This window comes from Meles meles, chromosome 7 (assembly GCF_922984935.1).
Source record: "Meles meles chromosome 7, mMelMel3.1 paternal haplotype, whole genome shotgun sequence".
Taxonomy (NCBI): domain Eukaryota; kingdom Metazoa; phylum Chordata; class Mammalia; order Carnivora; family Mustelidae; genus Meles; species Meles meles.
The window spans coordinates 136,624,509-136,650,968 of NC_060072.1; the positions used below are offsets into that span (position 1 = coordinate 136,624,509).

Consider the following 26,460-nt stretch of genomic DNA (forward strand, 5'->3'; position numbering starts at 1 on the left):
GTATTTTAAATATTCCTGATATTTTACAAAGAGACTGAAAATTATTAAACAGTTCTTCCTGGTGCACAACAGAATGGGAGAAGCACTTGGTTTCTCTTGAAAAAAAATTGTTCCCCTCTTCGGATGGCTGGCACTTTGATAGAGAATGTACCACTACATTACAGAGAATCTGAACTTATCAAGGAAAAACCCAAATTATCTTTTTGTATCAAATGGAAAATTATACTTCATACATATCATTTCATCCCCCCAAATCCTCTCTGCCTTTTGGGGGCATAATTAAAGGCTAGGTCAAGTTAACACAATTCAGGTGATGATAATATTTATTGAACACTTGCAAGTCATAAGTGTGCAATTGATCTCATTTTTTTTCTGTGTACACTTATCATTTCCCCCATTTTACAGTATGGAAATTGAGACTGAGAAAAAATGAGAGGTCCAAGGTCAAATTGTTAGTAAACAGTAGAGCCAGGACTAGAAGCCAGATCTTTTAATTTTTAAGTGCAACAGAATTTTCTCTTCTCCAAGTTGTCTTTATTTACTTATTCATGAGTCCATGGGTCCCACAGCAAACATTTACTGAATGCATGTTATAGACTAGACACTGTGGTAGGGCCTAGAAATACAAATCACAAATGGATCTCATCCCTAAGTAAACTCACACTTTGAGAGAGAAATGACAACAGCTCCTTGTGGGAAGTGCTGTGGGAGAGAGCAAAGGCAAAGGCAGGGGGTGGGGGTCCTGAAAGGAGAAGAAAACCTTGGGCAGCAGGCAGGGGCCCTGGGCAGTTGACTTGCAGCTGCAGGGAGCCTCCTGCATTCATGCCAGCATGCCCAGCCAACGTCATCACTATCTGAGTGCCTAGTCCTGGAAAAGATGGGGAAGCACAGGCCTGGGGTCAAGAGGAGCAGGAGTTACTCAGATGAAGACGACGGGGAGAAGCATTCCAAGGAAGGGGAAAGGTGGACTGTGTGAAAACGCAGTGTCATGACATGGTACAGCTCCTTTGGGAAACTCTTTTTGGCACTGCTGAAATGAATGAGGTGTGTGACAGAGCAGCAGGGAACTAAGCCAATAGAGATTTGCAGAAGCTAGGCGCTGAGGGGTTTATGGTTTTGTGTGTAAGATAAGGAGTGTGAACATGATCCTGAAAGGTATGGGAAGCGAGTAAAGATATTGAGCAGTGGTATGATCAGAAGTGGATCTTAGAAAGCTCCCTCTTGCCCTACTGGAAGACCAGATTGGAGGAGCCAGGTGGGATCACGGCAGGGACCTAAGGCATAAGTGAGGATTCCTGGGATTAAGGAGCGAATAGTGGGGATGGCGAGCCAAGATCTGAGAGATAAGGGGGCAGACGTGTTCAATGACTAGATGGGTGTAGGGATGGGAGGCAGGAGTCTGAGATGCCCCTTAAATTTCTGCCTGGGATGACCGGGGTGGGGGACAGTGATGACATTCTCTGAGTGAGGGAAGAACGGAAGAAAAGCAAATTTCCCTTTGGAGGAGGCAGGCCACCGAGAGCGATTCTGACATATTAAGAGTATGTGGTGCTTCGAGGACCTTCAAGTGTGCATGTTGGTGTACTGTTAGGGATGTCTGCCGCCACCCTTAACACAAAGAGAAAGCTGTTTCTGGCTTACTTCGAGAAATTTTCTGATATTTGCTACCGAAAGCAATTTATTTTAACATGGAATTCATCAGCATATAGGAAAAGCAGGTATACAAATAAATAAGGTTAGATCTTACGTGAATCTAACTACAGAATAATATTTTGCACATAGATCTAAATATTTTCCCATATGCTGTTAATATTATTCAACATGTGATTTAAAAAAAAAGTGTAAAATACCAAAGTCCTGAAAGATGAATTATTTAAAAATCTTTATTAGTCGCAGACCCTTAATACATACTGCATTTGCTCTGAGAAGGAAATGCACACCCGAAGGATTCAGGGGAAAAAATAGTTTCCTTAAGTGAAGGAACGGGAAGAGCAGAGGATCTATCTGGCCACTTTCCAGTCTGAGAATATTGAAAAACTAGATGTTTCAAGACAAATCTCCACTAATCCATCTTTTACCAAAATTCTTGCTTAAAGTCCACTTTTTGACATGAAATATTTAATAGGAACTTATTTTAGCCACAAAGTGCCCTTAAAAAAATGTAATATTGGCCCCCATACTAGGCTAAAAGAAGAAGGTATTAGGTGGCTGAAAAGAAACTTGCATTTAAAAAATGGGGGGTGGGGAGGGGACTTGTGGAAGGCCTAAGGCAGTTAATGAGAGTTTCTACTGAAAACTGAAAGCTAATGACAACATAAAGGTTCTTTGCTATTGATGACAGATGCTTTTTAAAGAATGGATAAATCAATAAAATTTGTTTTCTAGTGGCATCTGGAACCACAACTTTAATCTGTTGAAATGGCAGAAGGACAATGAACAAAATACAAATAAACACAAAAGGATTTTCTTTTAGAGAAGCACCATTTAATTGGCTTCCACCCTCGCTGTTTATATCCAGCTCCCTGACGGGGGTAACCCCCCCGTCCCGGCCCCCGCCAAGGTAGCTTTTTGTTGGGTGCATGCATGATGTTCTTTCGTCTGGCATCTAAAAATTAGAACATAACAAGCTTCTAATCATCACTTGTTAATGCAAAACAAAAAGAATTCTTTTTTTTCCACTGAAAGCAGATTGTATTAAAAAAAAAAAAAAGCAGCCTTCTCCAAGGTCATATGCTGTTGGCAAAGCTCAAAAAAACCCTGTAGTCCAACTTGCTTATGTTCAGCTGTGTTTACTTAGACGTAACATCACAAAGTCTGCCTCTGATTATGCTGTGCAGTCATCTGCCCACAGATAAATAGATATTACACAAACTTTTGGAGAGAATGACATTTGGCCTCCATAATTTTGGAATAATTTACTATGTACCTTCAACTTAAAACACCAAAATGATCCACAATATGTTTTTGGGAATGAAACATAAATATTTCATTTTGCAAAGGGAGCTGTCTCCATGACCTTTACGGATTTTAGGTGATTTACTAACAGAGTATGGTACTGGTTTGGGAGGTGTGGGGTAGCTCTGCAACAGGCAGTTTGAGGCAACATTTATTTCAGTCTTTTCAATAACCATCAAGATTTCAAGGAATTTCTGTAAACAAAGTGTCACTTAAAGAAAATAACTTTCCATCAATTTTTGCAACAAGTCTCGAGAACAGAACATGCATATAAAAATAAGAGTTAACTAAATTATTTCCAGACACTGCATCTTGGAGAAATGTTTACACTATTGGTAGAAAGCAAAAGCTCAATGTTTTACCACCATATCTTACATTAAATGCAAAATTTTGCTTTTGGAGTAATGTAAACCATTTCCACAGCATACAGTCTGTTCCTGATTACCTAAGAATTGATTCTGGCCCATCATATTTACTTTGCTTGCTGTTGTATTTACATAATAAAAGATATACATACTTTCCTCTCCAAACGGAGATTGTTTCAAAGGTGGAAGTACTTATTCTATTCCCCAGCTATCAATCAATAAACCAATCAATCAACAGATCTTTACTGCACTTTGCTAACAGCTGGTAACACGGTAGTGAATGAGAGGAGGAGGATTCTGTCTTCTGAACGTTCTCTAATGAGGAAAATGACAAGGGGAACACATGCTGTCACTTTCTGGGTTGCTCAGCTTCATTTACAGAGCTACGAAGGGTTTTCCTCCACGGAAGTGAATATATTTTCAACCCCGAGTCTGGCTTTATTATTGAATTAACGTAGGGGCGGGTCCCTGCACTTGGGGTGGCGGTGGTCTGTCAAGGGAACCAGGAACGTTCTGCCCTGCCAGCTCCCTTTGCCAGTTCATGCACGTCTGTAAAAGGGTTAGTCTTTGACGGATTCATTTAATGCTTTCTAGGGTGGCCTTTATTTTAATTTTCTAAATTTGCTTGGATAGGCACTCCGGAGAGTGGACTAACGTACAGGATGGCACTGCTGCTGTTCTAGCAACTGCCGCTTAAATTCAATAAGCAAAGACTTCCAGAAGCCCTTCCCTCTAAGAACTGAATCCATCCGTGTACCTTATGCCATATTCCCCCATTGTTTTCTCTGACTGTCTTTGAGATTCACGAAAGATGGTTGTAGGCATATATATATATATATATATATATATATATATATATATGTTTTCAAATGTGAATGCCTTTAAGGTCAGCAAACAAATCCAAAACATACGCTGGAGATTAACATCCTGCTTATTCCAGTCTCTGCAAGAGCATACATGTAGGCCTCATTAGCTTTTATTTATTATTATTATTATTATTTTTAAAGATTTTATTTATTTATTTGACAGAGAGAGGGAGATCACAAGTAGGTAGAGAGGCAGGCAGGGGCGGGGGGAGCAGGCTCCTTGCTGAGCAGAGAGCCCAGATGCAGGACTCTATCCCTGGACCCTGAGATCATGACCTGAGTTGAAAGGCAGAGACTTAACCCACTGAACCATCCAGGTGTCCCATTTTATTTTTTTAAGATTTTGTTTTTATTTATTTGACAGAGAGAGACACAGAAAGAGAAGGAACACAAGTAGCAAGAGTGGGAGAGAGGGAAGCAGGCTTCCCACTGAGCAGGGAGTCCAATGCAGGACTCAATCCCAGGATCCCAGGATAATGACTAGAGCTGAAGGCAGATACTTAATGACTGAGCCACCCAGGTGTGATTTTTTATTTTTTGCTTTTTTTTTTTAAAATTAGGTTATGTTAGTCATTAGTTTTTGACGTAGTATTCTATGATTCTTGTTTGTGCATAACACCCATGCTCCGTGCAAATCGTGCCCTCCTCAGTACCCATAACCAGGCTCACCCATCCCCCCACCCCTCCCCTCTAAAACCCTGTTTGTTTCTCGGAGTCCATAGTCTCTCATGGTTCGTCTTCCTCTCTGATCACCCCCCATTTCATTTTTCCCATCCTTCTCCTAATGTCTTCTGTGCTATTCTTTATGTTCCTTAAATAAGCAAAACCACACTCATGAAAGAAATTGAAGAAGATACAAAAAGATGGAAAAACATTCCATGCTCATGCATCAGATGAATAAATACTGTTAAAATGTCTATACTGCCCAGAACAATCTATATGTTCAACATCATCCTGATCAAAATACCAAGGGCATTTTTCAAAGAGCTGGAACAAACAATCCCAAAACTTGTATGGAACCAGAGAAGACCCTGAGTCACCGAGGATATGTTGAAGAGGAAAAGCAAAGCTGGGACCATCACATTGCCTGACTTCAAGCTATATTACAAAGCTGTGATCCCCAAGACAGCATGGTACTGGCACAAAAACAGACACATAGATCAATGGAACAGAATAGAGAGCCCATCTCTGCTCTGCCGGGAGCCTGCTTCCCCCTCTCTCTCTGCCTGCCTCTCTGCCTACTTGTGATCTCTCTCTCTGTCAAATAAATAAATAAAATCTTAAAAAAAAAAAAAGAATAGAGAGCCCAGATACAGATTTTTGACTCTATGGTCAAATAATTTTTGACAAAGCAGGAAAAAAAAAACCCATTGGAAAAACGACAGTCTCATCAATAAAAGGTGCTGGGAAAATTGAACAGCTATATACAGAAGAATGAAACTCGACCATTCTCTTACACCATACCCAAAGATAAACTCAAAATGGATGAAAGACCTCAACGCGAGACAGGAAACCATCAAAATTCTAGAGGAGAACATAGGCAGTAACCTCTTTGACACTGGTCACAGCAACTTCTTTCAAGACTGTCTCCAAAGGCAGGGGAAACAAAAGTGAAAATCAAGTTTTGGACTTCACCAAGATAAAAATCTTTGGCACAGCAAAGGAAACAGTCAATGAAATGAAGAGGCGACTCACAGAATGGGAGAAGATATTTGCAAATGACATTACAGACAAGGGGCTGGTATCCCAGATCTATAAAGAACTTCTCAAACTCATTAGCTGTCAATGCAAAACTGCATTTGCGGTCATTCTAGAAAGGGCAGATGCCTTAGATTAAAAGTGTCATCACAGAACTGAATCCAGGAAAATGAGGGAGTATGAAATTCTCTTCTGAAGCCCAGCCACACAACCAAGCCACTGATGAAAAAGGGAGCCCAGTGAGGAAGGCTGTTGCTGCTCAAAAGAAATTACTTTCACAGCTTGATTCCGAGTTCCTATGAGAGCTGCCTCAAAGAGGAAGGTAAATGGTGTTAGAAAACATGGGGGACACAGATTACCATGCAGTTTACTTTCTGAGCATGGGGGCTGTGGGGCCAGTTGATATATTAAAGTAATGAAAACCCTTTTAAGTTATAGAGCCGCTTGCTGGGGGATTTCTTACGAAGGAAAAGTGATTTGCCAATTTTACTAGATTGGACCAAAACATAACGCTGCACAAAAATTAGTACAGAAGCTCATTTTAAAAAAAAGAATAAGGAAATCCTATATGCACAAATTATCTGAGAGGGCTATTCAGGCGGCAATGTTGTGTCTAAGAAAGGAATGACAGCCATCAGTATCTCCAGGCACAGAGTTCATGCTCTAAAACACAGAATTTAACACAGAGGAAAATGTTATTTAGCAGATCACTTGACAGGAATTAGTTTGCAGAAGATGTGTAGTTAATTGAACTTACATGGCTTTCTCAATGTTAACCAAAGTTGGAAGAAAAAAAAAAAAAGGAAAGCTTTCACAACCAACAATCTTGAAAAATTTCCTCTATTTTTTGGTTTCATTTTTCCCAGAACTGAAACACCACAAAATAACACCATCTCAGTGCACTCAATTCCAGCTCAGTCAGGAAGTGCTGAGGTACATAAACATTTTTTATTTCACTTTTTTACAAGAAGGTGACCAACATTTTCTTAGCCTTCCAAAAAGCTTCAGGTTTGGAATACATTTTGGTTAAATGTCAGCGAAGGAATTTGCTCATCGTTCAAAAAGCACTTTTTCTTTCCAACCTTGGAATATATGTAGAAACTGTGTTGTGAATGGAATTACAGAAAAGGCTTGGAGCCACAAAGGGAAATCCAGTTTTATAATTCCGAAAAGAGTTGCGGAGGGAAGCATTCTGAACAGGAGGAAACAGGAATAACAAGGGACATGCGCATTGCACAGCTTGCCACCTGCTTTCACGACCATTAGCAACAGCGCTGGGAGGGACGTGATTTTCTTTCCCTCATTTGACAGATCCGGAAATAAATCAGAGAAGTTAGATGACTTATCTAACGTTTTTCAGTTAGTTAGTGGTAGAGAAAAAAAAAATACCAGAACCCAGATCTTCAAAGTCTAAAGCTATAATAAAGGCATGGATTGAAAACCAAAAGCCAGCATCATGCATAATGGGAAAGAACTGAAGTGTTGCCATAAAGGTCAGAAGCAAGATAAGAATGTGCACCATCATCACTATTATTTCACACTGTATGTGGAGGTGCAAGTCAATGCAATAAGCCAGGGAAAGAACTCATGGCAAAAATTTCAGCAGGAGGTAAAACCATCAACGTTTGCATGTCATGTAATTGTATTACTAGAAAACACAAGGAAGTCAACTAACAAACTGCCCATAATAAGCTAATTTATGGTGGTAGCAGAGTATAACATTAACATACAGAAATCAATGGCATTCTCATATAAAAAACAACAACCAGTTAGAAAAATGTGATGGAAGAAAGGATTCTACTTACAGAAATAAAACAGCAAAAAGATAAAATACCTACGAATAAATTTAACAAGAAATATTTAAGACCTATTTAAAACATTTTAGAACCCTACTAACGGCCACAATGAAGACATAGACAGACATACCAAGTTTTTGTATAAGATGATTCTACAACCTAAAAATACCATTTTTCTGTAATTAATTTGTAAACATAACACAATTCCAATAAAACTAACAAAATGGTTTCTTACTAAAAGAAACAAAATTAATATGGAAAAATAATCAAGCAGTAATAGCTAGAAAAAGTATGAAAAAAGAAGAATGAGAATAAACACAGCCAGATATTAAATATATTCTAAAGGCTCACTAATTAAAACAGTGTGGGACTGTAACAAGATGGAGTCAGTAGAGAATAGAGAGATAAGATAGGCTCAGTTTAAAATGTGGTATATTTCCACCAGGGAAGGAGAAAGACCAACTGATGCTAAATGGCATTAGGATAACGGAGTAGCTATATGGACAAAAAAACCTGAATATTTTTTTCACATAATATGATACCATATGTCAAACTCAAATGCTTTCCAAATAGGGAAAAGATTTAAGGTAAAAATTGAGACCCACAGAAATATCAGAAGAAAACTTGTGACACCCTTTTTATAGTTGTGAAGTAAGGGGGTTCTATCACTTAAAATCTAGAAGCCATACAGAGAAAAAATATTAAACATAATTACAGTTTTTTAAAAGACTACATGGGGAAATAAATCAAAAAGAAAATAAGAATATACATAGTTAATCGGGACAAAATATTTGTTATTCACAAGGATCTCTCTACTTCATAAAATGTTCCTCAACTTAATAACATTGTCTACAAGAGAGTCCCATAGCAAAAAGAATATGAATATATATACACACACAGAGAATGAAATTTTGTGATTGTCTCATTTCACTTAAAATAATGTGTTCAAGGTTCATGCATTTTGTAGTGTGTGTCAGAGTTTCCTTCCTTTTTAAGGCTGAATACTATTCCGTTACATGTATATACCACATTTTCTTTATCCGCTCATTTGTCAGCAGGCACTGGGTTGTTTCCAACTTTTGGCCATTGCGAACAATGCTGCTATGAATGTGGGCGTTACAAACAGCTGCTTCAGTCCCTGTTTTCAGTTCTTTTGCATATATATCCAGGAGTGAAATTGCTGAATCATATGGTAATTCTATTTTTGCTTTTCTGAGGAACTAGCATACTGTTTGCTATAGAGGCTGGACTATTTTATATCCCTACGCGCAGTATTCAAGGGTTCCAATTTTTCCACATCTTTGCCAACGCTTGTTAATTTCTTTTCTTTTCTTTTTTTTTTTAATAGCCATCTAAATGGGTGTGAAGCAGTATCTCATTCTGGTTTTGATTTGCATTTCTCTAATGATTAATAACGTTGAGCAACTGTACATGTGTTTAACGGCCATTTGTGTATCTTCTATGGAGAAGTATCTATTTAAGTCCTTTGCCCATTTTTAATTGAGTTTTTTTGTTGTTGTTGTTGAGTTGAATAGTCTAACTTTTACGTAAAATTAGGAAAATAATAATGTACATATGCATTTGCTTTTAAATATTAAGGACTCTCTGTAGGGATACATTAAAAGTTAAATATTTAAAAAAAAAGTTAAATATTTAAAAATGTGTACTTAGATGGTATTCCTCTGTTACATATCTATAGGACCCTGTATTTCTTCGTAGTATTTGGCATACTTTATTCAGTGCTTGTCTCCCACAATATGCTGTCTGCCATGTTCATTGTTTTAGCTCTGATTCATCGCAGAAAGAATTCTCGATGATTATGTTAACAGACTCACTACTGAAGAAGAGAGAGTAATTTATCACGATAGAACATTTTATGTTATTAGGAGGCTAGACCGTCAGATTACAAAATAGTAGTCATGCTGGAAAGCAGAAAGAAGGACCCGAGGAAAATAAATAGTAGGCTGAGGGCTGCATTATGACTTCTGTGTACTCTAGGTACTTCTGTCTTTGCACACTCTTTCCTACATTAAAAAATGTTAAAATTACATTTTATGACTACATCAACGTATAGGTGTACATAATCCCTGTTTGCTATTTATTCACTGCTATTATGTTCATTTTTTTTTTCGATTTTAAAAGAAATTAAGATGGAAGTATTTCCATGGGTCCTCGGAATTGTGCCACTGAGGGGAGTTGGTCCTCAGAAAGGGAACCAAAGAAAAAGTAGTGGATGTGAGGTATTTCTTCAAGAAGGCAGGCCTTGATACCAAAGACCTGGTCCTGGGGGCTGGAGAGGCAACACGAACATGCAGGAACCCAGCATGTTATGAAGAGAAGTAAAAGAAACATACAAATTCGACCATTTTGAGGCTCATCTTCTCTGCTTCCACACCACTGTTCGTCTGCCCTCTCTGACAATTACTTGCCACAGTATTTGGCATCCATTGGCATTAAATAGGGGCTAATTCTGCAAAACTAACTACATTTTGAATCTCAAAGACAATGAAAGATAAAATAGAACTTTCTTCCGGCCCTACCCTAAAATGTTCCTCTAGTTAGTACACTTGAAATTTCAAAAGAAATGTATTAAGAAAAAAATGAACATTGGGGAGGGTACGTGCTATGGTGAATGCTGTGAATTGTGTAAGACTGAAGATACACAGACCTGTACCATATCCCGAAACAAATAATACATTCTATGTTAATTTAAAAAAAAAACAAACAAAACTCTGCTTTTCTAAATGGAAGTTTACAGTCTATTTTTTTTTAAAGATTTTATTTATTTATTTGACAGACAGAGATCACAAGTAGGCAGAGAGGCAGAGAGAGAGAGGAGGAAGCAGGCTCCCCGCTGAGCAGAGAGCCCAATGCGGGGCTCGATCCCAGGACCCTGGGATCATGACCCGAGCCGAAAGCAGAGGCTTTTAACCCACTGAGTCACCCAGGCGCCCCAACAATTCTATTTGAAAGCACAGTGACTCATGTCATACACGTGCAGATTAAGTCAAACTGGCCTGTGTATTATTCTATCAAAAATAAGCAGCAATAAACCAAGGCCAAATTTGTACCCTTAGAAGAAATGGAAAAGTGGATAATGCTAACTTTTGCAAATTTTCTAAATAATTTTCTCCTACAATCTATGCATGAAGAGGGAAACTAACTCTCTTCATTGATTTAAAGAATTTTTTTAACCTAACTCTTCCAACCAGAGGGTATTAAAGTATTTAACAGCTGGGATGGCATGTACACCAACCACTTAGAAAACAGGTTGGCTATAAAGATAGGGACCCCTGTGCACACTTTGTTATAGAAAAAAACTTTGCTTCCAACTTCACATGCTTTTTCTCTGATTTGGCCCACTGACCATGGCAAGGTCTTTGATCCTTTTCCTGGACCTATATTTTTCTTGTGCACCACTCATTTATTTAGTAATTCAATCATCTATGCATTTTCTTTATACCTTAATGCACACACAAAATCAACTACAGACCAGCTTTTGGGCGTGGGGATGAATGTTTGCACCTTCAGAATCTGTATTTTAAGGAAGTTGTACCCTAATGAGGGCAACCAACTAGTTCTTTCCTTCACACTGATTCCTGGCAGCTCTGGTGACAATAACAAAACAAAGATGAGCTGATACAGATGTGGCTCTATGCCATAAGCATGAAGCACCATGAAGATGGCAGGGTTTCCTTAAGAGTAGGATTCATTGCTCTTCCAGAATGGGACGGAGGGAATATTAGTCAGTTTTTAGCTGAACAGAACTTTGACTTCCTTCTCCCTGATGCCTCTTCCTTGACATTAGCACGTTGTAATAAGAAGCTCTTTCCCTAACTTGTCTCTTACTACCACCACTAAGGCACTCTCGTCCAAAAGAATCACAATGTGAGCCACAGATGCAAACCATGTAAGCGATTTTAAATTTTCTAGTAGACACAATTAAGAAAGTAAAAAGTAAAAGATAAGATTATATATACATATACATATATGTATGTATGTGTGTGTGTGTATATATATATATATATATATAATTTTTGAGAGAGTGTGTGCATGCAAGTGGGGTGGGGTCAGGGGAAGTGCAGAAGGAAAGGGAGAGAGAATCCCAAGCAAGGCTTCACACCCATTGGGGAGCCAGACATTGGGCTGGATCCATCTCAAGATGCTGAGATCATGACCTGAGCTGAAATCAAGAGTCAGACGCTTAACTGACTGAGCCACCTAGGTGCCCTATTTTATTTTATTTTTTAAAAGATTTTATTTATTTATTTGATAGAGATCACAAGTAGGCAGAGAGGCAGGCAGAGAGAGGGCAGGGGAAACAGGCTCCCTGCCGAGCAGAGAGCCTGATGTGGGGCTTGATACCAGGACCCTGGGATCATGACCTGAGCCGAAGGCAGAGGCTTTAGCCCACTGAGCTACCCAGGTGCCTCCAAATGAAATTATTTTAATAAAATATTTTCTTTATCTCAATATAGCCAAAAATATTATCATTTCAACATCTAATCAATATAAAAATTGACAATATATTTTCCATACTTTTCCCCCCACACATTTAAACACATCTCAATTGAGACTAATCGCATTTTCAGTGTTCAGTGACCTTATGGGACTAGAGGCTACCATATTGGAAGGCACAGTTCTGAGTGGCTCTAGATAAAACGCTCACATGACCTCTCTATGAGCCATTCCTTAACTCTCACAGTGATGTAGAGAATTCTGAAGAAGCTGTGAAAGTACTGAAAATATCCATAGTTTCCCATAGCATTCCTGTGAAAGCAGAAACTTCAAGAACGACTACAATGAAAAAGTGAAGATAAGACAAGGTGTGACTGTGGCCACGTCATTTTGTTTTCCCTCCTTAATCTCTGGTTACAGAAAACTCTCATTCCAGATTCACTACTAATCCCTCCCTCACGATGACCATTTCCCCTTTTTACCAGCTCATCTCCAGTTTCTGCATTAGCACGAGAAGGAAAGAATCCTTGATGTTGCTGAATCCGTACACACTTTGACACAGTTTTTCTCCCTTAACAGTACCTTTTTATCTTATTTATGGGACACTGGGAGAAGACTGAGGCTTACAAAAAGCTTACACATAAGTCCCACAGTACTCAATAAATAAAAATGCCAGCTTAAAGACTCACCCCTTACTACTCAATACAGAATCCATAAATTCCTTCAAGAGCCCATTCAGGCCTAACTTGTTAATAATCCCTGTTTTGTTTTGTTTTTTAATTCTCTTATCCTTTAGTGTGCAAACCCCGATCTGAGAGTAAGATCTGGAAGTAAGAGTCGTTCCTCTATTCTATTCTGATTTTCCTTTCTTTCTCTAGCTCTCCTTTCTCAATCCAAATAATCTTTCAAATGTTCTTTTTCCCACATTACTACAAAGTTGACTTTTTTTTAATGTTTCTCCTCTAGTTTTTCTTTCCTATTACACATTTCTCTATTTCTGATATCATTATTTCTTACACCTGGCATGTTATCATAGTTATTATTTCTCTTTCTAGATGATTCTCTCTTAAAGTCAGATTCTCTAGCTCTTTACCAAGACAGAACTATCTCATCCATAGTCAAATATTAAAACAGTCCTTCCTTCCTAGGAAACAAATTTATATATAATTTACCCAAGTGCCTAAGTTTAAATGATCAGTGGTTGAAAGAGAGGTGAGTGAAGTTACTTTTGACCCTGGCTGAGTCTTTTTATGATGACAGAAAGGACTTAAAAAGAACAATCTAATCATGATGAGCGGGTTAAAGAAGGCAAAATGTGTCTAAAGTTGCTCCTTTGATTTAATATCCTCCTAGCCTTCCTCTGGTTGATAAATCAGAGTGAGCTAAGGACCAGGGACCACAGAAGGAACTCCAGTGCTGGAGGGAAGCATGGACAGGGCCCAATCTCCACTTTGAGGATTTCTACTGCTTCAATACAACTTCAGAACTCTAGGAGTTATAATGACATTTCTGGTCTATCCCTAACTCCATACCTCTGCCGGGTCTTACCACTGTTTACAAGGGCTATTTCTAGGTCATATAATGGGACTGGATGGGAGGCTTCCTTCAGAAATATGATAAACTATAGCCCAACCATGTCACTGCTTTCAAGTGAGAGGAAAATCTTTTTGTCCTGCTCAATCACTGGTAAGAACCAAACTCTACATGCTAGAATGCCCTGGGAATGGAAATAGAATGAAAGCAGCAGTGCTTTGAAATCACAGACCATCACCAAGGAGGGAAACTTTATCACCTATCTATCTCTCAGAATAATGTAGTTGCAAATTTAAATCAAATGGAAGAAATTACCTAATTAACTCTTTTGCTAAAATTACTATCCACTTTTTTATACCAATTTCTATTCCTGTATCATGTTCTTCACTTTTTCCAATAATACATGTATCATTTTCTTAATAACACATAAACATGAGTGGAAGTTTTTTTTTTTTTTTTAAAGATTTTATTTATTTTACAGAGAGAGAGATCACAAGTAGGCAGAGAGGCAGGCAGAGAGAGAGGAGGAAGCAGGCTCCCCGTGGAGCAGAGAGCCCAATGCGGGGCTCGATCCCAGGACCCTGAGATCATGACCTGAGCCGAAGGCAGCAGCTTAATCCACTGAGCCACCCAGGTGCCCCGGAAGTGTTTTCTGTTAGATTAATTGATTTGTTGTCTTTTTCCCCAGAAGCTTCAATGTGACCCTCAGTTTCCAGACTGGCCAGGAAGATGGAATGGGCAAATCCTCATGGGCTCCTCAGCCCAGAAATGATCTCCACACCAGCTGTCCTGGCCTAGATTCTGCCCTGCAGAGGTTATGAGAGCACATTGTGCCTAGCCACCAACAAAGAAGAACCCCAAGAAAGTTCTAAATTCACAGTCCCAAGAAGACTAGAAACTCCAGAACTATCTCCAAACCTAGGGTGAATGATGGTTGGGTTTTAGGGAATCCCTGAAACCCCTAAAATTTTAAACACATATAACTGAAGAAAATAAGTTGCCATTTAGTAGCATAAGTATCTTATAAGGAAAATGAAGGTAATGAACCACAAGGCCCCATAGGTTTGCTTAGCATCTTGGTGGGTGGGTTTGAGCATGCAAAGGTAGGTCTGGAGCAGACTTTGGGAGCTGACACCAGAGACAGCTGGATTCTACTTGGAGATTTTGAGACAACTGGGGAATTAGGGGGTGAATAAGAAAGGGTGGAAGGTGGAAACATGGAACTAGTGAGATGTTATGAGTCTGGGGGCCATGTCAGGCATCGCAGGAAGAGTCCCACGTGGGATGTCTAAAAGACACATAAGAACAGAGAAAAATAGTGTTCCCCATGAAGCTATGTGAACTGCTATGATCTAAGGCCCTCCTCTGGCCCCTCCAAATTTTCCATAGGCTACTACACGTCTGCATCTTCTGAGTGGAAGGACACGCTGGCATCTGAGGAGGGAATCATGTCATATCTGAATCAATGTGATGCAGACCAGGGACCACATATGTGAGATGGCAATGCAACCCATAAGCTGAATGCACTTTTGAAAGTACACAGTGACATATGCTTTTAAGACCGAACCCTCAGGCAGAGTCAGGAATCCTCAGAAGGGTCCAACCTTCCACAGCATGAATAAAGTGTCCAAGACAATCTTACTTAGATCTGAAGAATCAAAGATACCCCTTCTGCCATCTGGGTTACACTAAAGCGTGGGGTGGGGAGAATGGATGCCTGTGCCTCTGGACAGGGATCCGAAGCTTTTTACCCAGTTTTCAAAGCAGCCCATGTACAAAAGGAGGAACAGCTCCAAATAAGTTAAGAGTCACTGTTTTGGAGAGTTCTACTCCATAAATGATTTTTTTATTTTGAGTATACTTAACCAGGATGGAAAACACCGTAAAATCGAGTGGAAAAAGCCTGAACGAGGGAGCTGAGAGATTCAACTTCTCTTTCTGGCTCAGCCGTTAAGTAGCTGTACATCAGTGGGTCACTCCCTCCTGCCCTGCGAGAAAGCAGGAATAATTATCCTTATTTTTACCTCCTAGAGTTGTAATGACGATCAAATAAAATAACAGCTGTTCATGGACTTTCTAAAGTACGTAGAGCAACACAATGTATTATTAGATCTAATCTGGCATTAGACTTGCTAACCTAATACCAGAATAGTAAGTACAAAAATGACCTTAGTAAAAATATTTTTGCAATTCAATCATGGATATTATCCCCTTTTCTTGCCATAATAAACAATGACATTCTGCTTTAAAGGATATTTTTATCGGCCATCCAACTTTTGGAGGCTCACTGTGTTCTAGTCTCACTGTACAGCTTCTGTTTTGTGATTCTTCCTACCTACTGCCTTGCTCCTCTGCAGGTGAGCAAGTCAAACCTGTGGCGGCGGGGGCGGGAAGGGACTTAGCCTGCTTCTATGCATGGCAATGGGCATGACATTTGATCTTAACACAAGGATTAAGTCATTCATGAGTAGAGCCCAAAGAGGGGGGAACAGCTCCAAAAAAACCACGAGTCTTGCTGGTACTACAACATCCAGAAATTCACAGTCGCTTCTGCTACAGTTACAATTTGTAGTCTGTCTGGCACTGAGAAATCCAACTGTAGTCTCTGTGGTTTAAATAAAATGTATCTACAGCAGCTTGGAGCCATGTTTTAAAATGTTCCATGTTATTTTAGTTCAAGGACAAGCTTTTAAAATTAAAAGAAAACTTTGGCTTTAATTATAGATTAAAAGTGAGGCTTTTTTTTTTTTTTTTTTAAGGAATGCTATTGAGTCCAACTTTTGGAGAAAGCACTTAAAATAAAAAAAGAAATTAATTCTTCCCCTAAAGTAACAATCTTCATTAATATAGGAAGATCAAAAAATGGAGAGCATACACTCACATATAAAGACACATTTTTGTGGTTTTAAAACTATGATAGTCACAGTTCATCCATTCGGTATGATATTTTCCGGTAATTTCTGTTACATTTTATGACCAGGATGCAATGCTTTAATAGGCATTACTGCTGACACAATGACAGGCCTAATAAAAGGCAGTTAATACTGTTGTTTAATCGTAATATAAAAAAAAAAAACCAAACCAATATCTTAGAATATATACTTATGAAACACAGAAGTTGAGTTATATTGTTCACATAACCAAAAGATTCAATGCAGGGGTATTTGAAGACATCAAGTGCCTACACTGTCATTAAAACTTGATTCAATTTAAATCTAATGTTCGTGGAATGTATCTCTTCTGCAATTCAAGGCACGACCGTGTTTCCTGTGGATGTCTACAGAGTGGCTTGAAGCAGAAGCCTGAAGTCAAATACACTAGCGGAGGCTGTGCAAGAAGCCTTAGACTCAGGCTCCAGGAAATGCCGGCTCCTGGCCGGCCCTCAGTGCTCTGGGGCTGCTGAGGATGCTACAGGAAGGAATCTCACTGTAGTCCTGCTTTTTGTCTCTGTAGATTTGCTGCCCCTTCCAAGGGAACAGCTCTCCCTAACAAAGGGGCTCACCACCCTTGTTCCGTGCGGCTGCTTTATCTATGCTGTCCCCATGTTTGGACTCCACAATTGTCAGAAAGATTGCTTCAGGCACATGCCTGCCTCCCTCTGGCCACTGTTGTGCCCCTGGATTCCTTCTCCCTACAGAGATGCTCTATGCTTCCTCCTGAAGTCTATGGCTTGTGTGTCATTGCCTGTCCTACAGAGAAAGCTCTGTCCTAATGGCATCATCTCCAGCCTTGAGTGCTCTTACTGGGACTCTGAAAGAAAGAGCCTGCATTACGACAAAGGAAGTGATGAAATATAAATTCCGGACTGAGGGTTGTAATCAAAGATGGAGGAGTCACAAGGCTGAGAACAATCTTCTGGAATGGGGAAACGATTAGGTTGGCCCAGAGTAGCCAAGGAGGCTCCTTTCATATTCTCACAGATTCAGTCACTTACAGACTTGCAAGTTCTGCTTTCAAAATACCGTGTGGGAAATGGGGATGATAATGGTACCTGCCTCGTGGGGTTGTTATGAGGATTAAGTAAGAAAGTGAGTGTTAAGTATTTGACAGAATGCCGGGCACTTGATAAATGCTCAATAATCACCAGCTACTATTACAGCCATTAATGTGCCCTAAACTATCTTGACCACGCTGCTTTTGTCCTCTCACAGGTACCAGCTGTCCTGAGATAAAGGCCGGCAGCTCCAGACCGAGAACCATTAACTCCGGAAGACTGAAGGGGTAGACAGGTGGTGGACTGAGCACAGTACCAGGACACAGGCTCCTTAGAAGCTAGGAGGGAGAAGAAAGCTTAGAAAAGGAGGTGGGAGGATCTCTCAAAGATAAACTACCATCTTTGTAACTTTTCCCACGTTTGGGAAAAAGTAAAAGATAGTGGTCCAGAGCAAGGTTTTAGAGTCAAACAGATCCGAGCTTGAATCCTGGCTCTGCAACATGACAGCTTATGTGGGCAAATGCGACAGACCTCTGTCCTCTCATCCTCCAAAGAAGGGCAGTAAGAACAGCACGGAGTTATTGCAGGCGCTAGATAAATTAGCATGTGAGGGTAAAGCACAGTGCCAGGCATGCAGTAAGTGTTCAATATATGGCAGCCGTTGTTTCTACGTGTGGCGAGTGTTCATCATCCCACAGCGAACCATCTAGGAATCTACATTAGAAATAACTTGTCAGTTCTCTGATGATTGCCTGCGTGTTAAAATGCCAGCTTCAGGGCACTCAGATGGCTGGTAGATGAATGTTCAACTTGCGGTTTTGGCTCAGGGCATGATCTCAGGGCGTCTGCTTAGGAGTCTCTCTCTCTCTCTTTCTCTGCTCTCCTCCAGCTTGCATTCTCTCTTTCTCTCAAAATAAATAAATAAAATCTCTTAAAAAATGCCAGCCTCGTGTTATGAGACAGAATGTATATCGTTAAGGAAAGCAAGACTAACCAAATGTATAAAGAGAATATATAATGTGTGATTTTGTGCTCATATGTAACTAATTATGCAAATGTCATCTAATTTATTTAGACAAGATTTGATTTCCCAGTTTAAAGCCTATCCATATCAAAGCAATATATTTTTTATACTTTATAATTAAAAGATCACACTAATGATAATGCTTATTTTCTAAACTTTTGAGATTGAATGGGTAAAACCTTATCTAAATCCCCCAAGAGATCTCTGCTGGAATAGGCAGAATTTTGCCCTCCTGACTTTTTCCCCATTCTTTGTGCATATGTTATATGTTTCAAATGGCATTGCAGGGGTAATTAAGGTTGCCAATCAGTTGGCTTTAAGATGTGGAGATTATCCTGGATTATGAGTGGGCACAGTTTAATCATATGTGCCTTTAAGCCCAGAGTTTTCTCCTGTGGGGGTGCAGGACAGAGAGATTCAAGTGTTAGAGGGAATCAGTACGCTGTTGCTGGTTTGAAAATACAGGGGAAGAATGGGGCAGCCTCTAGAAACTGAGAGGCAAGGAAGTGGGGACTTCAGTTCTACAATCATGAGGAAATGAGTTGTGCCAATGGCTTAAATAAACTTGTGAGTGGGCTCTTCCTCAGTGCCCCCAGATAAGAGCCCAGTGTGACTGACACCTTGATGTCAGCCTAGTGAGACTCGGAGCAGGGGTGTCCAGTCATGAGTGCCAGGCTTCTGGCTTACAAAACTCAGAGATAATAATGGTGTTAGGTTGTTATTTGTGGTAATTCGTTATGTACCAATATAAAACAAATACATTGGTGTAAGAACTGTTCTTCACATTATAACCACAGCTGTCTTGTTCAGATCTGTCATGGTTAAGTAATGAAAAAATACCCCTTTTCTGACTGTGGCATACAAGTTCTCTGTCCCTAGCAACCTATGTGCTATGATCTCAAGCTGGCTTTCTGGCATTTCTCTTCTCCTTCTTAGTTCAAGGCCTTCAGTTATCATTTTCTTAGAATCAGTTCTTGGATATACTGCTGCCCATTAGCATCTCCAACAGAGGGTCTGCAGGCTCATTGGAAAAGAAAGCCCTTTACATCCCTATATTCCTGGGGCGCCTGGGTGGCTCAGTGGGTTAAAGCCCCTGCCTTCTGCTCAGGTCATGCTCTCAGGGTCCTGGGATTGAGCCCCACATCGGGCTCTCTGCTCAGCAGGGAGCCTGCTTCCTTCTCTCCCTCTGCCTGCCTCTCTGCCTACTTGTGATCTCTGTCTGTCAAATAAATAAATAAATAAATAAATAAATAAATAAAATCTTAAAAAAAAAATCCCTATATTCCAGGAAAACCCTTGTGAAGGGATCTGCTGCAATGTCTGCCTAAGAATTAGTTCTTATATTTACTCTTTATTCATTTTGCCCAACACCAGATCAACCAGTAATAATATGTAAAGCCCTTGGCCTCATCGGAATGATTCTACCACTTCAAAGGATATACCATAGCATTTGATACATAATCCAGGGAAAGACCCACCCTGTATAACTGATACTGCATTACACAATGACAATAAAGTCACCACAAGCAAAAGACTCTGGAAATTTAGGTGCTCCAAATAAAAGAAGGTGCTACTCTAGGAGAGATATTAGGAACAGTGACCTATTTTAAATTAATTACTGTATAAATAGCACAGTTTCCACATGTTGACAGCTGGACAATCAAGCATATCCCTGAGGGATGAAAGAAAATTCATAGAAAAGGATTCTGTGGTCAGTCCACTACTGCCGAGAGACATGGAAATGTGGCGAAATACTCAGTCAACTTAGCCACAGTTGAACAAACTGAGGAAGAATCTGGATAGCAGAGCCCTGAACAAAGACCATGCACTTTAGTGTTTAAAAAAGAGAGAGAGAGAGAGGGAGAGGAGAGAGGAAGAGAAGAAGGAAGGGAAGGGAAAGGAAGGAAGGAGGAAGGGAAGGGAAGGGAGGAAGGAAGGAAGGAAGGAACAAAGAAAAAGATATTAGAGAAAGAAAAGATATTCTGACATTTTCCAAATAAATCAACTATGCAAATTTTAATATGCAATTTATTAATGTGATATTCTTGAAATGTGATAATCCTTTCCCTCCCATGGTATCTCTTTATTTTGATGTATAACTTTAATCAGCTACATTTATAGCACTAGCTAAAAATTATTAAAGTAATCCAAGTACAAAAGGGTTAAAAAAAAACCCTAACAATCTGAAGCACATGATTATTTAATGTCCCATTAATTGATAATTTTGCTTGAAGGAAAGATTGGAAAAAAAGGAATGGAATTCTTAGCTCCTTGTGTTTACTTAAAAATTCCCAATAGTAACCACTCAAACAAAGAACTTAAGTTTTCTACTGGAAGGGTGAAAAGAAAAGTCAGTTCTAGCATGCCCTGCCACATGCTTAACTTCAAGGTAAAATAGTATGGATTCAGATTCTAATCACGTTTCAAAAGTGTAGTATTTATTAGGTCTATGACTGCCAAGCACTACTATATCATAATATAATTACAGGCATTGTTTAATTTAAATTATATTTAGCTCTTTATTTCAAGCACTGCAGTTTGGAAAGTCTTACCATTGTAATGTGTCATGTTTACGTACATGAAAGCCAGCAAAATTTTCCAGGAGTTCCCATATTTCATTCTGTTCTATTATTCCTTTGATATTCAGAATCTGTACATAATTCTGAATGTGTGCAAATTCCCACTAAAAACTATCAGCAACAAACATCTTTTATGAGAAAATAATTTACTAACAACAATCTATATTACAGAGTTCCCTTTAAGATGGTATACTGAACAAGCTTTATTTATTTCTCTTCAAAAGCCCATTAAAATTACAGAGTGTAAATTTAAAAACAAATCAGTGCCTAGCAATGCTCAAAAACAATAAAGGGCACCATGGTCAAATCAAAAAAGTCAAGAAATTCATTAAAGTTTAAATGCATGTGGCATTAAATTGACGAGGAAATCTAAACAGAGAACCACAACTCAAAACAGGTGGAGACCAAGACCATGGCAGTATGTGAGCTCTTCTCCCACCAAGGAAGACACTGCAAGTCAGCAGTCCACAGAGAATAAAGCAGGCCATGGGAAGAATCATGAAGGTTACCAGTTAAAGACAAGACATTAGAAGAGCTAGGCCATGCTTTTCCTTCCTGAGCCTACAGAGCACCTCTAGGTCAACTGAACCCAGGGCACAGTTTCTATAAATGTTCTTTTTTTTTTTTTTTTTTAAGATTTTATTTATTTATTTGGCAGAGAGGGGGAGAGAGAGAGAGAGAGATCACAAGTAGGCAGGCAGAGAGAGAGGCAGAAGCGGGGCTCAATCCCAGGACCCTGAGATCATGACCTGAGCCGAAGGCAAAGGCTTAACCCACTAAGCCACCCAGGCGCCCTTCTATAAATGTTCTCTAAACAAGTTAGGGGACTTATACAAAGACACTCCTAGCAAAGGCTTTAGGCCTTGAAGAGATGCAGAGTAGAGATTCAGGTAACTTCTGATCCCTATAGGGTCGTGACTGTTATGAAAAAGGAGCAATAAGAAAAAAAAATGATGTTCTTGGAAAATGAAAACAAGATATCAAAATTGAAAGACTACAGTAGAAAGGTTGATCAATAGAATGGAAAGGGCAAAGCTGAAGACTAAATGAGTTACTTGGAAAAGAAAGTGGAGAAAACTATTTACCACGTGGAAGGGAAAGATGAAGAATGTGAAAGGGAAAGTACAGAACCAAGGGATCCCAGGCCAAGATGATTTTAGAGGTGACCTCTTTCCAGTCCTCAAGATACAGAGAAAAGCCAATCCTTACATTGTTTAAACTTTTCCAGAGCAGAAAAATATGGAGCATTTTCTAGCTCATTCCACAAGACATAACACTAATATCTGTGCAAGGAGAGCATTAGGAAAAAAGAAAATTATAGACAAATCTCACTTGAGAATTTTGATATAAAAAGGTTAAATAAAATGTTAATAAATCAAATCCAGAAAAATATTAAAATAATGATATACTGTGATAGAGTAGAATTTTTCCCAATAATTCAAGGAGAGTTAAACACCATGAAATTTACTCTGTACAAGTAAATTAAAGGAGGACAAAATTGTCTTAAAAATTGTGGAATTAGCATCTGATACGTATAATAACCTATTTAGTTATGTGTGCATTTTGGGAGTAGGGAAAATCTTTTATTAAATAATCTAGGAATGGAAAGAGAATCCCTTACCTTGATAAAGTGATTATATCAGAAAATTTCTGCAAACATTATACTTAATAGTAAAATATAAGAAAAATTCTCCCCCCCTTTTTAAAAGATATTTTAGTTATTTATTTGCCAGAGAGAGAAAGCGCAAGCAGGGGGAGTGGCAGCAGAGGCAGAGGGAGAGGGAGAAGCAGGCTTCTCACTGAAGAAGGAGCCGGATGCAGGACTCGATCCCAAGACCCTGGGATCATGACCTGAGCTGAAGGCAGATGCTTAATGACCAAGCCACCCAGGCACCCGAAGAAAAATTCCCTTTAATGCCTGCCATCACTACCATTATTCAACATTGTTTTGGAAAATTTGGTCAATGAAATGTAATAACTAGAGAGAGGGAGGAAAAGAAAGAGAGAAAAGAGGAGAATACATAAAACTCTTACTATGTGAATGTTGTATGTTTGTGTGTACTCTAGCAATCCTACTTGAGAAAATATAAGACAATATAAGAAAAATACAGAAAACCCAACAGATTTCCTACTTATCAGTGATAACTATGATCATATCTAGTAAATAGGAACTCATCCACAATGGGAACAATAAGAATGACAAAATGAAACATCTAATAATCTAATGAGAAGTATGCAAACCTTATGTAAAGAAAACTACAAAAATTCATTGAATGTCCTGAAAAATAATCAGAATAAATGGAAAAATATACTATATTCCTGAATGTAAAAACTTGATATAAGCAGGATAAAAGTATTCCCCAAATTAACATATAAATTCAGGGCCATCCCAAATGAATTTCCAAGGAAATTTTTAAAATGACATGTGTCAATCTCACCCAAAGTTCAACTGGAAAAGCAAATTCAAGCCTTGATGAGAATATTTAGAAAAAATTGAGAGTAGACATACCCTACCATACGTCAGAATGCACAATAAAGCTACTGTCATGAAAAAAGTGTGCTACTGATGTAGGAGTATTTTAAAAGTTTGGTGGAATACATTAGAGGCTGGGAATAGACATACAGAAAGGAAGGTAGAGTACAATAAAGGTAGCATTTCAAGTCAGTAAAGAAATGTGGAAGCACTCGATAAACTGTGTTGGGACAAACTGTGTTGGGGAAAAAACAGAAGTCAGATCATTACTTCATATAATTTACAAAAAAAAATCTCAGGTCCATTGTCAGTATATAAATGTACAATTAAAATAAGAATAGTACTAGAGGAAAAAGTAAAAGTGAACTTTTCTAATCTTGGAATAGGTCTTCCTAAACATGACGAAAGACATAAAGAACACATCGATATATTTAATCATAACCCCTCTCCCCTCTTGGCCTCCTAACCTCTCCTCAGGGCCCAACACCCTCCCCGGGCAAAGTCCTTTACCTGCCACCATGGGCGGCTTTTCTGTTGCCATATTTGCTGAAGCTCCTTTGAAATGTTCCTAAGCTCAGAGCCCAAGGTGGGAGTGATAAAATGGTAGGCCTTAACTATGACTTTCTGTCAACTGCAGGCTTCCTTTTCTCCCTATACTTATGCACACCCATTTTACAGGTGAAGGAACCAAGGCCCTGGTTAATAAAGGGACTTGCCTTGGAACACAGACCTAACTGCTGGCAGTTCCAGCTGAATACGGTACTTCTGGTTTCATTACAGAAAGCAATGCTTTCTGCTCTTCCCACCTTATAACTTCGTGTGGTCTAATCTGCAAGGGGGTAATTTCAGTTCAGGTAAGGAGGCTCACTATAAGGAAAATGTGAACCCAGCAAAGTCATTTTCCAAATCACACTTGAAACAGTAGGAATTTAACTATAGTCAAAATAAAGATCAAACTGGTATTGCTTCCACAGAGTCCCTACTTAAACCTTTACACCATCATTTTAGTTAAAGCACCTAAGAGACAGGATGAAGTCAAATAGAATACAGATAGATCATTTGCCTTTATCTTTCTGTTCTGAGCTTCCTATTAGCATTTCACTGAGTGTGTATGTCAGGGGGTGGGGATTAGAGACGGTATTTGGGGGTTGGTAATATGTCATGAAATCATAAAGTTGAGGTTTTTTATATTTTCCTAATGAGAGGAAAGTTATTGTAACCATAAACTAAATTTTACTGCTTCAATCATAGTAACCGTGAAATAGTCCTCAAACACCTTTCAAGATAGTTGAAAATTACTATTCCAGATGATTTATGTTTATACTTTTTAAAACACATTTTAAGAAAAAAATATAAATAAAAAAGTCTTCTGAAGGAAAAAAAGTACACAGGTTAGACAAACTGGAGGCCCCGTGGGTTATGAGTAAAACTGAATTGGTGCCATATTTCTGAAAAGGTCTAAAGTAAAGGAACCCAGGAGACCCAGTAAAAACTAAGACAAGACCAACTGCACTTCTGACAAGGTTGTGAAAAAACTCCTTGATCCAGCTGGATAGACTTAGCAGCTCAGAAAGAATTAAAGAGGGGGGAGGGGGAGGAGGGGAACAAAAACAACAACAACAACAACAAAAAAACAAGACAGAAAAAAATGTGGATAAGGCAAGGATAAAAGAAAATGTAAAACAGCAATGGCACTCGAGCTCAGCTGCAAACTAGCAAAAGCTATGTGGGTTCTCAAGCAGCCACAATATTGCAACCATCTAGCACTGAACTCAGCGAAGACATCACACCAAAGGCACTTGGCACCAAGTAACTTCTGGCCAGGGAGTTTTTACATTTAGAAATGTAAGACCCAGTAACATTTAAGGAATTCTCCCTCTTGCCAGATAGCCATCCTCTGGCCCTGAAGCCATGTGACAAATGATCCTGAATACCACGTTGCCTTTTATGCATCTGTTGTCTAAATCAGTGTAGAAACTGGAAGGACAGACTGAATTCTGGCCCTTAGCAAAAGGGTACATTTTAGTGTCATAATGACAGTCTTGGCAGAACAGGGCATTCTTACTTGAAATGTCTCTGCCATACTGAGAGCTTTGTCCACCATAACCTGAGTCTGGCTCAGTTGAAGGGACTATCAGTTCTAAGTTTTAAATACACAAGCAACTATGTGAAAATTTCAAGAGCAAATTGTTTCTTGGAAATCCCACTTCATGAATGATTGTCTCTGACCACCTTTCAACACTTGAAAAGGTTTCATTTTCATTTGTGTTATTTTCTGTTTTAATTTTATATTACTAAAATATTCCTCTCAAAATCACCATTTAAAACTTTTCTGTTCTCTTTATTTAATGACACATGATCAAAGGCAAAATTGCTTTTGTGTACCATGTGGTGGGTGGTGTGTGTGTATATAATGGCACCAAAAAGGGAACACATTCTTTTTATCAAAGATGTTCACCTTGGTCACTGTATCCAAGATACTCTAAAGGACAGAAGCGGGTGGGCAAGAAACTGTTTGTAACCTTATGTGCAGGTCAGGGATAGTGGCAGACACAACACGTGCTTCCAAGTGTCCTGGCCACAGAGCCATCACTACGGGCTGCCCGGATCTGTGAGACAGCTTTAGTTTTGTTTTTTCTAGGTACATATAGCGGTGTGCCTGGCCCCAGGAAATGCTGAAGGTGAATTCGACTCTGCAGGGCCTCAGCATATCTCGTACCACAGTGTCCTACTTGTCTGAGAGAAAGAATTCATGGCCTGCTTTTCAGACTGGGAAGAC

General features: G+C 39.1%; 1 protein-coding gene across 3 annotated transcripts in view; it reads right to left on the bottom strand.

Annotated features, from left to right (window-relative positions):
• Positions 1–26,460, bottom strand: part of MKX (mohawk homeobox) — a 66,488-nt gene that overhangs the window by 18,010 nt on the left and 22,018 nt on the right. Inside the window, exon 6 of one of the 3 annotated variants that reach the window (XM_046012773.1) lies at positions 15,598–15,659. The exons of the other annotated variants lie outside the window; for them this stretch is intronic. Coding sequence (XP_045868729.1) covers positions 15,637–15,659 — 23 coding nt within the window. The 3' untranslated portion in view covers positions 15,598–15,636. Of the gene's footprint in view, positions 1–15,597; positions 15,660–26,460 lie in introns of those variants that run through there. 3 annotated transcript variants of the gene reach the window in all.